The sequence below is a fragment of the Dermacentor variabilis genome, chromosome 3, assembly GCF_050947875.1.
Source record: "Dermacentor variabilis isolate Ectoservices chromosome 3, ASM5094787v1, whole genome shotgun sequence".
NCBI classification, from domain to species: domain Eukaryota; kingdom Metazoa; phylum Arthropoda; class Arachnida; order Ixodida; family Ixodidae; genus Dermacentor; species Dermacentor variabilis.
The window spans coordinates 121978453-121993791 of NC_134570.1; the positions used below are offsets into that span (position 1 = coordinate 121978453).

Genomic DNA, 15339 nt, shown 5'->3' on the forward strand with positions numbered 1-15339 from the left:
GAAATAAGAAAGAGGAGCTATTATGTGCACAACCAGCTCACTCAAGCTTCCATTTACCGCTATAGCGCAAGCGCGTACACACGCAAGCAATGTCTTCGTTCTTTTTGTACCTCTCTTAGTTGTTCTTGGAATGTTTATCAGTGACGCATTGGCTTGTTACCCACATGTTCATCTGGGATCTATACCATTTGTTATATAATAGCATACATTTTAGCTTTACCACGATCTCTGTGGTTGTATGCAGATTCTGATACTTTATTATGACAACTGAAAGAGCTACCACATAGCAACAACAACAACAAAATAAACCTCAAAGGAAACCAAGGATCATCACATATCAGAGCCGATGAGCGTTACCACGTACGCTAACTTCAAAATAGAAGTCATGCCCAGCAATTTTGTACAAATATATTTCATTCTCCATTCTTTCTTTTCTTTGTTATCGGCTGGGACGCCGCCGAGCCGCCGGTATCACTGGAATCGATCATTCAGCGCGACGAGCGATACGGGAAGAAGAATGTAATGAATGGCATACAAAATACGGCCAGTTATTCAATCACGCTTCTGAATAGGCAAGCAGCCTATTTCGCACACTTCGTATAAATTGGCAACAACGATGACGACGATTCATCTTCTGCTTCAACTGGGGTGCGTTATAATCGTTATTCAGCATTCGCTCTCGTCTTGCGTCTTTTGCGTTTTCTGAAAAAAAGAGACGGAGTTTCGCCCGAAAGGCGAAGCATCGATTGCAACAGCAAATTTGCAGACAGCAATAAGAAGTAAGGATAGTAGTTTTATCGGCTGTATCAACTTGTAAGCACTCGCTTGCTAACTAAATTAACATGCATGGTGTGAGTGCGCACAGCAAACATGAACGTGTCGCACTCGATGACCGCTAACGCTCGCTATCAGAACGCTGGCGTTAGGAAGCGCGGCAGCAGCAGTGAGCGAAGTGACCTACGTGCTGTCTATCCCTTCAACGAAAACGGAGCATCGAGAACACAGCGCGCGTAATGCCACGAGCCGTCGACGCACCTGGACTCTGCCTGCAACGTCATATACGCAACTGCAGCCGGAGGAGAACGCCGCCTCCTCCCGCCCTTCCCTCCGCCCGGTGCCTGACACCGTAGGGTACCTCGTGCGCAACGGAAGGCGGCGCACGCCCTCCCTGCTTTCCTCCCTTTCGCGCGGGTGAGATTGAGCCGCGATCGCCGGCTCCCCTCGCACGCTTTCGTTCGCACATACAGCGTAGGGCGCGCGGCGACGATGTTATCGCCCTCGGAACGTCACGGCGACTGCGACGCCGATGGCAGAAATGCGCCTGAAGTGTCCACATAATTGCTATCGCAATAATATGATTAATCCGCGCGTCTAGTCTAAAGGGGAACACGCAGCCCAGTCCAGAATGTATTGACGACGTTAAACGCTCAAAATTTATGACCGCAAAATTTACGACCGCAAAATTTACGACCATGGGGCTGTGCACGCCCCCCCCCCCAAAAAAAAGAAAGAAAGAAAGAAAGAAAAAAAACGGAAAAGAATAGAAAGGAAAGGAAAGTAGCCGAATCGTTCACCTTCACGAGCGCACGCTCCTTGGTTTTCGTGTCCATCCAGTGGTTCATGTCGATAAGAACGCTGAACGCTTGCCGCAGCTCCTCTGCCATGTCGTTCACCTAAAAAGAAAAAAAAAAGATTACTCACGCCCCACATCTATTGAGAATAATTCGTTGTGCTAGTAAACCCAGTTTTGATCGTGTGCGCGCGCGCACACACACACGCACACACACACACGCACACACACACACACACACACACACACACACACACACACACACACACACACACACACACACACACACACACACACACACACACACACACACACACACACACACACACACACACACACACACACACACACACACACATACACACACACATACACACATACACACACACACACACATACACACACACACACACGTGTATACGTGACAGTTCGTGCGTGTGCGAGTGCGTGTGTTTTCTTCATTTCTCAGGTATTTCTTTGTACTTCGTCAGTAACATCTTGAGTATACAAGTCATTGTCCCGCAGTCAGGTTAACACCTTAACCTTGCAGCAATGTTTCTTGTAGAATACAATGGCTTTTTACGTTTCTTCCCTTTAAATGGCAGCGGTAAGCTGCTGGTCAGGACTTATGAGTGCCTACCACATGTCCGCAAGAGAAGGGTGTACTGAGCTAGTTAGTATGAGTTCACGTTGGAAATTCATCTGGGCTAACAATTGACAGCTCGTTACAGGAACATTTTTATATAGAGTGTCTCCTCTCACGTTAGCCAAACTGCTCAACGAAAAAAAAAACAAATATTAAAAAGTAAAGCCACGCAGTGAAAGCTGTCAAAAGAGCGAAGCTGGTGGTTATTTTTTCAAGTTTGAACTCGTGTTTAGCGCGATTTTCATGAAATTCTCGTTGTCGTCGAATTGCTAGATTCGAGCTTCGGCTCCGGATTGCGCACACGTGATCAAGCCGCAGTCTATCACACACCTTGCAGCTGTGGCCGCACTCACGGTCTAGGAATTCTCTCTTGAACCGTCGGTCGGCGCCCTTCGTGGGAGGGATCTCTCTACGTCGACGTCTCTGCTCGGCCTCCTACCCTCGAAGTTGGAGGTCAGCCTGCCTCTGCTGGCGCTTGGCTTGTGCTTCCCTTTCTCGATCGTCGGCGGTAGCGGCTTCCTTCCGCTGGCAGTCTGCTTGCGCTTCTCGCTCTCGAAGCTCGGAATTTTCGCGACGTCGACGCTGCCGCTCTCTTGCGAGCTCCGCTGCGGCTCGCGGCGAGCGGATTCCAAGGGGCGAAAGGGTGCGCAGCGGCGAAACACCTGCTCATATACCCCTTTCCTCCCCCCTCCCCCAGCGCGCGCTCTGATTTGTCCACTCCCATCCCGGCGGGGCCCCGGATGGATGGATGGATCTTATGAGCGTCCACTTCAGAACGGGGTGGTGGGCGGCGCCACCAAGCCCTTGCTATTACACTGCCTAATGTCCTACCTAGGTCAAAAAGAAAAAAAAAACAAGAGAAAGAAAAACCCCATGATGAATTTCCATAAACAAATTTTCTGACCCCCTATTGTGAACCTTCTTTTGTAGGTCCCCGCTCCTACCCTCGGCGTGCCCTCTGGCGGTGAGATCCGGAACCTACCCCCTTGCGTGACACCGAACAACGGTTGGCGAAGGCGCGAATTAAAATCCGCCGTTAAAACACGGTGTTAAAACACGGCGTTAACCACGCTGTTAAGAACCGGTGCAAGGCATCATCATAAGGTATATGGTGTTCGATCATCAGACCTGTAACATGTGAACGCTCTAAGTTTTAAAGCGAAGTTTCTTTGTCTCTTCCTTCGACTTTCCCACTGCTGCTTCTGTTGGGGCTGCTGTGGCTGCTGTGGCTGCTGCCGTCTGACACACCGCGTCAAGGAGTGGTTCAGAGCATGTGTATACATGACAGGGGCAAGTCAGAGAGGGAAGGCGACGCGAGAAACTCGGTTGGACCCCGCCGAGCCGAATATGCACAATGCCCTCTGGAGCTCCCTGGGCGTCGCCACACAAGCGTCTTGACAGCTGCAAATAAACGTGACTCCGCTCAAAAGCACCGCAGAAACCGCAGCGCTTCCCTTTCTACTAACGTGCGAGTCCAGAGGAGACGTAGATATAAGGTTTGTCCGTTTCAGAAAAAGGTGCACGGCACCACAAACGAAAGGGTGCAGGGCGTGCCAGTTATCGTGTGCCGGGCTGCACCCACTCGCTGCAAGGTTCAAGGGTGCACCGCACGGCTGCGGCAACTTGCCTTGCACCCCGTTCAATCGAGCACTGGAGTGCATGGTGCACCGCTCCACCTCGGCGAATCGAAGGCCTATAAGTGCAGTGCACCGTGCATAGGTGCAGAAGGTGCCGAGAAATATGGCTAAATCAAATAGACCTATAACTATAGAGAGGAGGGACGAGAAGGGGCAGTTCCCATACAAGAGGGGGGGGGGAGGTGACGTGAGAAGGCAAGGAAACCCTACTACTAATCCGACAGCGGTTGCTGGGAAACTGGATAAGCTTGAGTTCAAGGTACGGTACAGTACGTTCCTGGTAGTTCTGAAAAATAAACACCATGCAAATATGTCAAGCCGACAAATCACGCAGGGTGTGCAGAAGTAGAGACGCATCAATTAAAGCGCACCGCAGGGTCCAGGCGACACTACGGAAGCGGTCGACCGTCAAATCAGCACTTCTGTGCCCGTCGCGGAAGCTTTGCGGCTCTGGCATTGCTAGAGGTCGCTGATTTGATCCCGACCGCGGCAGCCGCATTTCGACGGGGGCGAAAGAGAAAACGCACGTGCACTTAGATTTTGGGACACGTTAAAGAACATCACAGTGTCAAACTTAATCCGGACTGGTTTTGGCACCTGCAGCCCCACAATCCAGTTCAAGTTTAATACTTTTGCCAAGATGCGATGTGCCATGTGAGGCAATTAAAATACTCAACCCTCTCAGATGTTATGAAGTATGGTACACAACAACACTTCAAGCAAACACGTTTCCCTGTGTGTTCTGTGTAGTACGCAGGCAAACAGCAGTGATGCACGCAAGCTAAGGTGTCACATCATCTCTCCCGTATTAGACTAAACACTGAATAAATTAAGCCTTTACCGTCAGCATCACCGCTAATTATCGTCAATCAAAGCAACCAGCATAGAAAGCTTCGCTTACATCGATTCCCCACAGTGCGTGGGATCTGCATAATTCTTTATATTTGTGTCTTGCACCGTGTTTTATAAATTGTATTTTTTCGTTGAGCAGCTTGGTTAACATTATCTGGGGCGCAGGGTATATTAAAGGCGAATGAGAGTGCGCTTAAACGTGATGGCAATACATAAAAAAGTTTCGCTCGCCATTGGATGTCCAGCGAAGCTGTTTGAAGCCGCCACTCGGCTGGTGAAGGGGATATGTAATGCTTTATTGCTTTAGAATAGTGGTAGTAATGGGAATAATGGCAATTTTGGCAGCACGCCGCTGCTGGTCGTATATTGCCGTTTCTTTTCCCTTTACCGCTCCTCGTATTCACACTGCTCCTCAGGTGTCCTGACTATGCGTTGCCTGCCAATAGCGGTGCTATAACAACAATGAAATCAGTTGATAGGCTGGTTCATTTGTATATGAAAGGCTAGTGACGTAACTCCCCACGTCGCACGCTGCCGTCGCCGAGGCCGTTTGCGCAAGACTAGCGACATGTGGTCCGCATTGTTATCGGGAACGCCTTATCATCAATGATGTGGTTTGGATGCTTGCTTCGGGCTCGTTCTTTATTGAAACGAATATGGCGCTGTATGTTGTATGCGTGATAGCAAAGAGTGTTTGCACTTTTCGCTTCAATCGCTGAAGATTCTTTTTTTAATCGCTGAAGGTTTTTTCTCATCACTGACGGTAGTTTCCTTTTTTTCCTGTGAGGACACGCCCCGAAAAATTCGTCTTTCATATACAAGTTTTATGCAAAAAACTCGAGATAATTCAGTGCTGGCGTCATCATGTATCTCTTTCTTTTTCTGTTTGCTACACTAAATTTTCAACATCGCTAACCTCTCTACCGAACCTCGCTATAGCGAAGTTGAAGGGGGAATCACCCCTTCTTTCGTTATATCTATTGTTGTGACAACGTGTCCGCCCATGAAAAAGCGAGTGCGCTTCGTCACGTAGGCGACATGTTGCGCTAGTTTTGAAACTGCTGATTTAAACGAATTACAAGCAGCGTAACGCTCCGCCAGATTTCGGCTTAATTGGCGCAAAATGATCGGCAATCAAGTCCTCATTCTTAATTTAGTAAGTTCGCTATATGCATTAAAGGAAAGTGTTTCCTTCGTTGAAACTAGATTCTAAATGCGTGAGTCCCATTGGTTGTTTTCGTTAGTTCGCTAAAACTCGTTTCGCTATAATGAGGTTTGACTTGCGCATAGGGCAGGCACGTCAAAGCTTACTTCGCATATTGCTCGATTGATCGATTAACGAATGTCTGCTTATCAAAGATGACGGGAGCGTGAGAAAGACGAAAGTGCGCGCGCTGTCCTTCCAGGAGGCGCAAGTCTCGTAGGAAGAGCCAAAGCTCACCCCCTTGAATCGCGTCGCGGCCTTGGTGACCTGGCGGTCGTAGTAGAGTCTGCCCACGGCGAATCCCATCAGGCGCATTGTGATGCGCACACACTGTCGCGGCACCTCGGTGGGCTCCAGCAGCAGGTAGCGGTAGTGGTCGAAGCGGAAGCGAGCCTGCCGGAACCGGGCCATGGTGTGCTGGCCCATCTCTTCCACGATGCGCCAGCCCAGGTAGTTGGCCACGATCGAGCTGCGAAGCGCGCGCGTTGAGCCTGGCTGCCCCAGCAATACGTCGGCGGTCCTTCACACTCTCGAGGTTCAGTTTCAACCAGTGGCGTGGCGGGGGAAGGGGGGGCACACCGTGTTTCATTTCGAAATTTCTGTTAGTACGCGACCTGCCCAGCCTCCATCCCCCCAACCCCCCCTGTCCCCAGCCAAGTGAGCCCCCACCCCCTCTCCACTCCCGGAAAAAGATTTCTGGCTGAGCCAGTGGTTTCAAACACGAAGCAAAGAGACAACGAAGCCATAGCGAAAATTAAATGTCCCGTTTAATTGAAATGTACATAAATCATTAATAATATGAAAACGCGCAAAAACATAACTTCCCGGTACTTCTCTGAAATTTCACGTAAATCTTCTCAGAAACTTTATCAGCAAATAGTTCTGCTATACTTCCACTCTAAGCGCCAGCGATTAAGCTGTAGTTGCAAACTTATGATGCCAACGTTCAATCAAGCCAGGGAGGAAATTGTCTATTCTGTTTAGTTGAAATCTAGAAATGAAAGAAAATAAAGTCACCTTTTCTCCCGGAAGGCGAAGCGTCGACAGCGTAGTATTAGACAACTACAGGAAGTAAGGTTCGTAGTCTTATCGGCCGTGTAAACTGCAGTAACCATTCACTTACTAATTGACAAGCCCGGCGTCACGCGCGCACGGGCCTCTCTCGACGACCGCGAACACGCTGTCGCAACGCTGGCGTGACGCAGAGCGTAGGCAGCGGTAGCGAACGCTCAGTGCTGCCTCTCGCTTCGATGCGTCCCTGAAACAGGGGACTACGGGACCTCCAACACTACAAGGGCGCGCGGGAAGACAGCGTACGTGTAGCCACTACCTGTCTCGGCTCGTCTAACCTTTGCATCCGCTGGAGGTTGCCTCCAACGTAGGGCGTGCGGGACATGCTTAACTGCACCCTGCTCCGCCACGGCTGGAGACGCGTCCTTACTATAGCGCGCGGCCAAAGACGCCACATCGTGTTTTTAAAGATTTAGGTCCTGTTCTCTGGCTCGTTTATTTATGCACCGCCCAGTCGGTCCGATGTAAGACTTGGAACACCGAAAGGGAATTTCATTCACAACCCAATTGGCGCATTTTCCCCATGTCGGGCCATGTTTTTTTTCCCTGCAGCCTTGGCGACTGGTTACGTCTTGAGCGGTTCTGCAGCATAACTGAGGCGGCTTGACGAGTGACAGAGAAGGAAACACGTACGCCATACTGGGTTAGTAAGATGTTGATGAGGGCTAGTTAGTTCATATTTAGAACAGAGGTTCATCAGCGCGAATAAAACTAGGACATGAGGAAACAAATACCGCAGACAAGGGCTGACTGTCAACTGGAAGTTCATTTGAAATTCTCCAGCAATTTTACACCTTTTTCAGCATATGCATGCGCACACCAGTCGCAAACACATCTGCAAATCAGCAACATCATAATCTTTCATGTAAAAAAGCTATATGTTTTCCCGACAAGGGAAATAGAGGCCTACTACATTAGAAAGGAAGGGGATAAATGTGTAAGGCGCTCCCTCTATTGCCTTGTCGGGGAAAGAAATGGCTTTTTTGCATGAAAGATCATGATGTTGCTGATTTGCAGATGCGTTTGCGACTGGTGTGCGCATGTAATGCTGAAAAAGGTGTAAAATGGCTGGAGAATTTCAAATAAACTTCGAATTGTCAGTCACCGCTTGTCTGTGGTATTTGTTTCCTCGTGTCCAAGTTTTATTCGCGCTGTTCAACCACTGTTCTAAACCATACTGGGCTGCCACCCTCTTGGGGGTTATGCGTGACCTTGTGAACGCAAGGAATCACGTACTGCAGGTGTTGCGGTTTTTGTAGTTGCTTTCTTGTGGCGCTCTTGGTACCTTTCACCTTCTGTAGAAGGAACATCAATCGTGGACGAGCTTGTTCGACCGCTGGTTACCTCAAGTATTATGATTAGCCATCGAATGCGTGGTTTTGTCTATTCATTCATGAGCCTGCACCCTAAACAAATCAGCTGGCTATGCTGCCGCTGTTGTCATCAATGTGCTTTCCTTTGTGTGTGTGTCCTATTTGTGGCAAAATGCCTTTCAGCAATTACTTACACCACATGCAAATTGCAGTTCCATGTTCGCGCACTAACCCAAAACACCACTCATTTGCGTTTGCACCGTTCCGCACTTGAGGAACGGAATCCGAGCAGTTATGAAATCTTATTTATTTAGCATAAACTTGTTCTTAACACCGTTCTCGGAAAATGCGGGCTCAAATTGTGTCAAAATGCATTCAAAATGTTCCAGGGAACCTTGTCAGCCCTGTGGAAAGACGCAGTGCCGATAAGTGTAAGCGGAGCATCAGCTGGCAGAATGGGGCCCCGCGCCAGTACCACGTACCATGGTCACCGTATTGTCACCGAGTCCGGCATGAGCTGTCGCGCAAGCCCTTTTCGAGGAATTATTAATCTGTGAAGATATGCTTATGCATGCAGACTCAATTCGGGGCATGCTTGCGGCGGCAGACTAACTCGAACTCGCAGATTCAAGCACACCTGGACCGACACAACTCAGACTCACGTCTGAGTCCGAGCACAAAAGGACCACACGCGTAAGCGGACTCATGCCTGAGTTTGCCGACATAAGCATAATAAAGCTGCACGTGGGCAAGAGCCATATGTATACCATGCAAACATGAACGTCTTCCGTATAGCATATAGTTCTACATGTCTAGCTGCTACTGTACCTGGAAACCGACTTGAGCAGCCTGGAGAGCTTCTTCAGGTAAATGGGGTTCGTCACGACCACGTGATCATTCAGATCCATCGAAACGCCCACGTCGCGCAGGATTAGGTTGAGAAAGTACGTCCAGCGGACCTGGGAGCGGTTTACACGCATAGATATGAAAAAAATTCCAATAAAAATAACCAAGGTCAGTAGACAACACAACTTTGAATAGGTTCCCGCGCATCAGTTGCACACAGCCATTCTGTCGGAAGTGGCTGCGCAGCATGTGCAAGATGTGTACAGGATGTCCCCAACTATCATGCACCAAGATTTAAGGGGAAGCATTAGTTGAGGCACAACTCCGATGCGGCCTATTCAAATACATGTAAAACGGAAAACGCTTTTCTGTGATAACCCGTTGGCGGATATTAATGAAATTTGTTGCATTTGAGAGAGAAAGCTAAATTTTAAATTTTAGCGACTGTTTGAAGCGGAATTCCGATTTAATGTCTGCATTTTGGTAAATTTTTTTTATACAATTCGCATGTTCGAAAAAAAAATAGACGCACGAAGTTTATAGCTCTGCAACAAGAACAGGTATGGCGGTTCTGTAAACGGCGTCCATTAGATCATTCAGAGCGTACAAATTCGTTGAGTCAATTTGTATCTTACATGAATTTGTTACGTTGTGCACAAGGGTCTGCAAAAGCTTTATTTCCGTAGTACTGAATTCTATAGATTCTTGTGTAACATATGAATTTTGCACACTTTAGATGTAGTATCACATGCAGTTCACAGAAATGTGATATCCTTTTTGCTTGCTGAGTTACAGAGTTGTAAACTTGATAGTTTCAATTTCTGAGAATTCTGGATTTTTGCCAATTTTTAATAAAAAATTGAAAATCTAAATAAAAAATTTGAAACAAACAGTCTATAGATTTTAAGGTATTTCAAATGCAACAAACCTCGTCAAATTTGATGCAGTGGTTGCTGAGAAAAACGAATTCTCATTTTACATATACTTAAATAGAAGCCCCCTAGCTAAAGTTTCCTCTTAAAAAAATAGCGATTCCGTTACTCGAAGAAAACCTAGTGCATATTGTTTCCAGTACAGCGGAGTAGGCGCCAGTAATGTTTTCGTGACTGAGATTTAATTAGGTACTTGTAATCAATTAGTTAACTCGGGATGTACTGTCCTAATTATCAAATTGTCAATGAGGCGTTTGTGAGCACCCCCAAATATGAAAAAAAAACTACGTGACTGCGCTCCCACCAGCATCGTAAAGCGGCTCCCTCAAGTAAGCTGACTGAAAGTAACTGCTCTGCCGGTCGCAAACCCCAAGAGACAGCGCATCACCTTGATAATGGTACGGCAAGAGCACCGACAACAGGTCTCGAGGCTTTGCAGCTATTCTTCCTCTCATTTCTACGTTACACTTATTATCCGTCTCTCAAGGCCGACTGATCCCACTGATAACGAAAGCCCCTTGATAACGCGGCCGAAGCGCCGCTCTGACCAAGCACGAAACGCGAAAAGCAATGTAATATGCATAATACGTTTCAAAATTCTGGCTTTGCTTCCACCGCATCGACAGAGTGCGCGCACAGCTATATTTCTCGCCAGCAGCCAAATTAAAGTGACGGTTTTAGTTTTCATGAGAGTGTGTACGTTCGGCAAAAACAGGTTCACGGCATCAAATAAAAGCGAAATAAACAGACCTGGAAACGACCCACGCGTTGAGAAAAGGCAAGACCGGTGCATCCAAAACAGTAAATGACCACTTCTAAATGAGCCGAATTGGCAATCGAGACGTCTGTGCACGCACGCACGCACGCACGCACGCACGCACGCACGCACGCACGCACGCACGCACGCACACACACACACACACACACACACACACACACACACACACACACGCACACACACACACACACACACACACACACACACACACACACACACACACACAAAATCAGATTTCAGTTTGTCTTTATTATCTATGATTTCGTAAGCGCCGATGAATACCAGCTGCTACCTAGAGGACGTGTTCGAATAGGTGTCCTTGTGCAGCTACGCAGCACCGAGTCCGCTTTATCACATGTTCAGTGGCTACCGATGGTCGAGTTCTAGCTTTCCTCGCGCGTTGAGGTGCAAAAATATAGATGAGGCAAGGTCGAGCTCGTGCCCGCGACACCAGCGCCGACTGCTCGCGTAGTCGGCACATTCGCACGCAGGCGGTCGTGTCCCATCTCGTCGGAGGGGCGACGCACCCTGCTTGCGTTATGGTTCCTGTGTGGGGCTACAGAACAAAACACTAAAGCTTGCGTTGGCACGCCTGGTGCTCGCAGTTGCGTTTTCACAATAGAAAATACGACCACGCCATCCTGCGAGCCTGCTGCACAGTGTCGCTGTGTCGTTCAGTACCACAATAGCCTCGAGAACACAAAACACCCAGACGCGCCTGTGATATTTTACAGATTTCCCGGCACCATGGCGAAGAACAATCGAGCGTGGATGCAAACTGCGATGCGCAGATGTATGTAACGTGCACCCCTCCTGCACCTTGCCCAAGTTGTACCGGTAAGCATAGAAACTCTGAACGACACGATGGAACGTCTGTTCACATCGCGCTGCCGTTCTCGGGCGTCTCAAGGAAGCTAACTCCCGCGCTCTTCAGCTACACCCTTCACCGCGACTCGCGAAACAGAATGGCTGTGCGCTCCTCGTCTAAAGTCGTCATAGGCTGCTCGATGTGCTTCAATGGCACTAAGCTATGCTCTCGGCGCCTACCCTAATGCGCGTGAGTGAAAGTGCGTTCCTCAAGCCCCTCTTCACAGTTGGAGCCCTCCAGGAGGGATTATCGTAGCTCGGTGTCTTCTGAAGTTGTAGCATGGGACTACGTTCGTTCCGTTTGGCGGAGTCGAAGAAGAGGTTCGAGTCAAGGCTCGTTAGTAAATACGGGACCAAGTGACTGGTTGAGGGAGGCTCGAGCCGCCCGAACTTTACCTCGGGTATGGCTCCCTCCAGTGTTCTCAGGGCCATCAGGTTGTAGACCCTTCTCGGGCTGTGGACGACATCTTTTGGCTCCGTTATCTGCAGAATTTTGAAGGAACGCGTTAACGTTAGGGAGCACTGTAGCCTGTCCGTATGTGTAATTGTGATATTTAAATAGTAACGAAATGCCGGAGACGCAGACGTGAGCTCATCTGTGCTTGTACACAGTGCTTTTCTGCGATGATGAGGTTGTCTAAATCCTGCACAATAATAGCTCCAAAGAACCATGCTCTATACTTCCCTGCTGCTGTGAAGACGTCTGCAGGAACGTGAACAATGCAGAGGGGTTATTTTATTTGCAGTAACAATTATATGGACAGTTCAGGCGAAATTCCTCTATCGGCATCAACGTCGGCATCGCCGTGATGTTGCGTATAAAGTCCAAATGCGATAACATTATATCACGCACCGCGGCGCCGCATGCTGTAGGTGCCAGGGAAAGCGTGCGAGGGTGAGCCGAGAAGGTTGATGGCTTGATCTCGCGCGCGCAAGAGAGGAGAGCGAGGAGGATGTGCGCCGTCTTTCATCGCAAGAATGGGAGGAAGGAGAAGGGGCAGGTAAGCGCGATTCTCTTTTACTGCGGTCGCGGCTGCGCGTTAAATGCGCGGCTGAGCGTGGCCGTGCGCTCCCTGTCTTGGACGTAATCTACAGTAGGTGCAAAGGGTAGCAACGCGAGATAGCTGATGGCTTCGTGTGCTCTCTGTTCTCGCTCAGCGAGTGTCTTTGGTCATCGAGTAAGATGCGTTCATGTTTGCCTGTGCGCGCGTGACACCATGCTTTAATTTAGCTATAAGCGAATGTTCACAGTAGTTCATAGGGCCAGTAAAACTACAAACCTTACTTCCTATAGTTATCTAATAATTTGATATCACAATCAATGATTCGCGTTTCGGGTGAAACAGAGTTCAGAGTTTCGGGCGAAACACTTATTCAGCTCATCAACGCTCTTAAATTAAGCCGCTGTGTTGAATGAAGCGTCAAAATATGTCGCCACAAGCGCTGCTGCTGCCATCCACGTGCCATTTCCCGCCATTCAATCAACGGCAATAGAACGCGGACAGTTAACATATCTATTCCCATATACACGTGAACTACATGCTGCGGCAAGGTGCGGCGTATTCGAGGGCGCAGAGGTGGGAGACTCACGGCGGCGAGCTTGGCCTCGAAGCCGACTATCTCGTTGACCACGTCGGCGGCCGCCACGTTGGAGCCCATGAGCAGAGCGCAGCGGTACATGTACAGCTTGTACCGGTGCAGGATGCGGAAGAACGGCGACCGGTACCGGCCCTGCAGTATCGACGGCTCCACGCCGAACGACGGCTGGCCGATCTGCGCCAGAGGCAGGGCGGATGCATACACTGCCGCCAGTCGGCTCGATATATTTTTAGGCGGACCGTGCGATGTTGCAACGGTACCGTCCGAGTCCTGGTGTCACGTTGGAAGCACGATGGATCGGGCTATACATTGTAGGCATCTTTTGCTATATTGCGGAGCACGAAAGCGCGGCACGGGACAAGGTAACGGCTTTTGTCCTCACTGGTTGTTGCCTTGTCCTTTGTCCATATTTAGCGCTGTAACCACAATGGTCGCGTTATAGAATTCGCTTCCTCGCCAATCAAAGCAGGAATTAATATCTGTTATCCTCGTAATAGGTTCTGACGGGCTGGCTGGCAAGCTATGATTTCGGTGAAGTGGCGCACATGTAGAGAAAGACGTCCCCACAAACAATAATTGACACATAGTTGCAGTTCAGCGCCTATGTGTGTCCTCATAATTCATGTTTGTGTCAACGTGTCTTCTTTTTTTTTTTTTCAAAGTGTGCTGCTTCACCAAAATCTGTTACCCTCATAAAAATAATGTGAGGTGGTATATGGACTCCGTAAACATAGCTATTCTTTTACATGAGTCAGCCCCCAGTCACTCAGCTATACCCTCTTAAAACCGTGATGGGGGTTTCAGAACTACGCTTACTCTAAAATAATTAGAGGAATTCGAGTTATTCATCGAATAACATAGATGTAGACATGTTTGGACTAGTTTACGTTCATGTATTCGATTTTAGTTTATCTTCTGAAGCATTGCATGATCAAAAGTTCAAGACCGGAAATGACCTACCATCGGTAGGTCATTTCCTGAAGCTATAAACATAGGCAGGCTGACAGTCCGCTAAAAGAATGTTGGTGATTCAATGAGTCTGTATGGTGTTTGTGAGCATTCTATAGGCCAGCAAGGTAAATTATTTCAATGACAATAGCGCCTGAAATTGGCGCTAATTTTGGTACTCATTTTGTGAAAAATTCGGTACTAATTTCGGGAAATCAGGGGCCACGGTGTTTTTTTTTCCCTCGGCCTGCTATTAGTATCGCCACCATTTTTCACTGTAATGCATGTACGAAGAATAATCCTGGATCTGTCAGACGAAAGAAATTGGTTATTCTGGTGTTCTACCTGTCAGTCTGGCAGTCTATGCATTACGTAATTCGTCGTGCTAAGACAATGCTAACTTGGCAGTTTGTTGCCTGGATTGCTCCGCCTGAGCGCTTGTTGAGGAGTTGTCGTAGTTCTTCTCTGCTGCTGATGGAACTTCTCAGCGCTAGTAAAGCAAGAGCGGAGGAAATCGCTTAGTTAGGGGGAGGAAAGAATAAGTTACGTGCTTTCAAACGCACATTGACAAAGATATTACCAATGTCAAACAGTATCTTGGTTTGAGCTAAGGCTCAGGCAAAGTGCACATTATTATGTGACGTAATTATGACCGACGGGGTCGCGAAAAAGTGGCGCTCGTACAATTGATTTCATCATCATCATCATTTATTGGACCCTTAATGACCCTTTACAGGGTATTACATAAGGGGGGGGGGGGAGTCATAGATATACATAAGTCAAAGATGTTACATCAAGAATGAATTGAAATAACGCAGGTTAAGTAATGCAGCAAAACAAAATAGGAGTACAGGCAACTTCAAATGCAACAACACTTGGAATGAAAAGAGAAATCGTTCAATTGTAGTTTCCAAAATGTGAAAGCAACCGCTCTTTAAATTCTTCAGGATCATGCTCCTTGACAATTGCATCTGGGAGTGCATTCCATTCCTGGATTGCTGTGGGTAAAAATGATTTATTGAAGGCAGCAGTTGGATCCATACAGGCGCTGTAAACTGAGCGAATTGAACAGGCGT

The 15339-nt window shown here is 48.2% G+C and overlaps 1 protein-coding gene across 1 annotated transcript in view; it reads right to left on the reverse strand.

Annotated features, from left to right (window-relative positions):
* LOC142574714 (neprilysin-1-like) overlaps positions 1-15339 on the reverse strand; it is a 34490-nt gene that overhangs the window by 6978 nt on the left and 12173 nt on the right. The window contains exons 6-10 of the mRNA XM_075683739.1: positions 13307-13489; positions 12113-12199; positions 9122-9252; positions 6147-6378; positions 1575-1673 (exon numbers count right to left, since the gene is read on the reverse strand). Coding sequence (XP_075539854.1) covers positions 1575-1673; positions 6147-6378; positions 9122-9252; positions 12113-12199; positions 13307-13489 — 732 coding nt within the window. The remainder of the gene's footprint in view (positions 1-1574; positions 1674-6146; positions 6379-9121; positions 9253-12112; positions 12200-13306; positions 13490-15339) is intronic.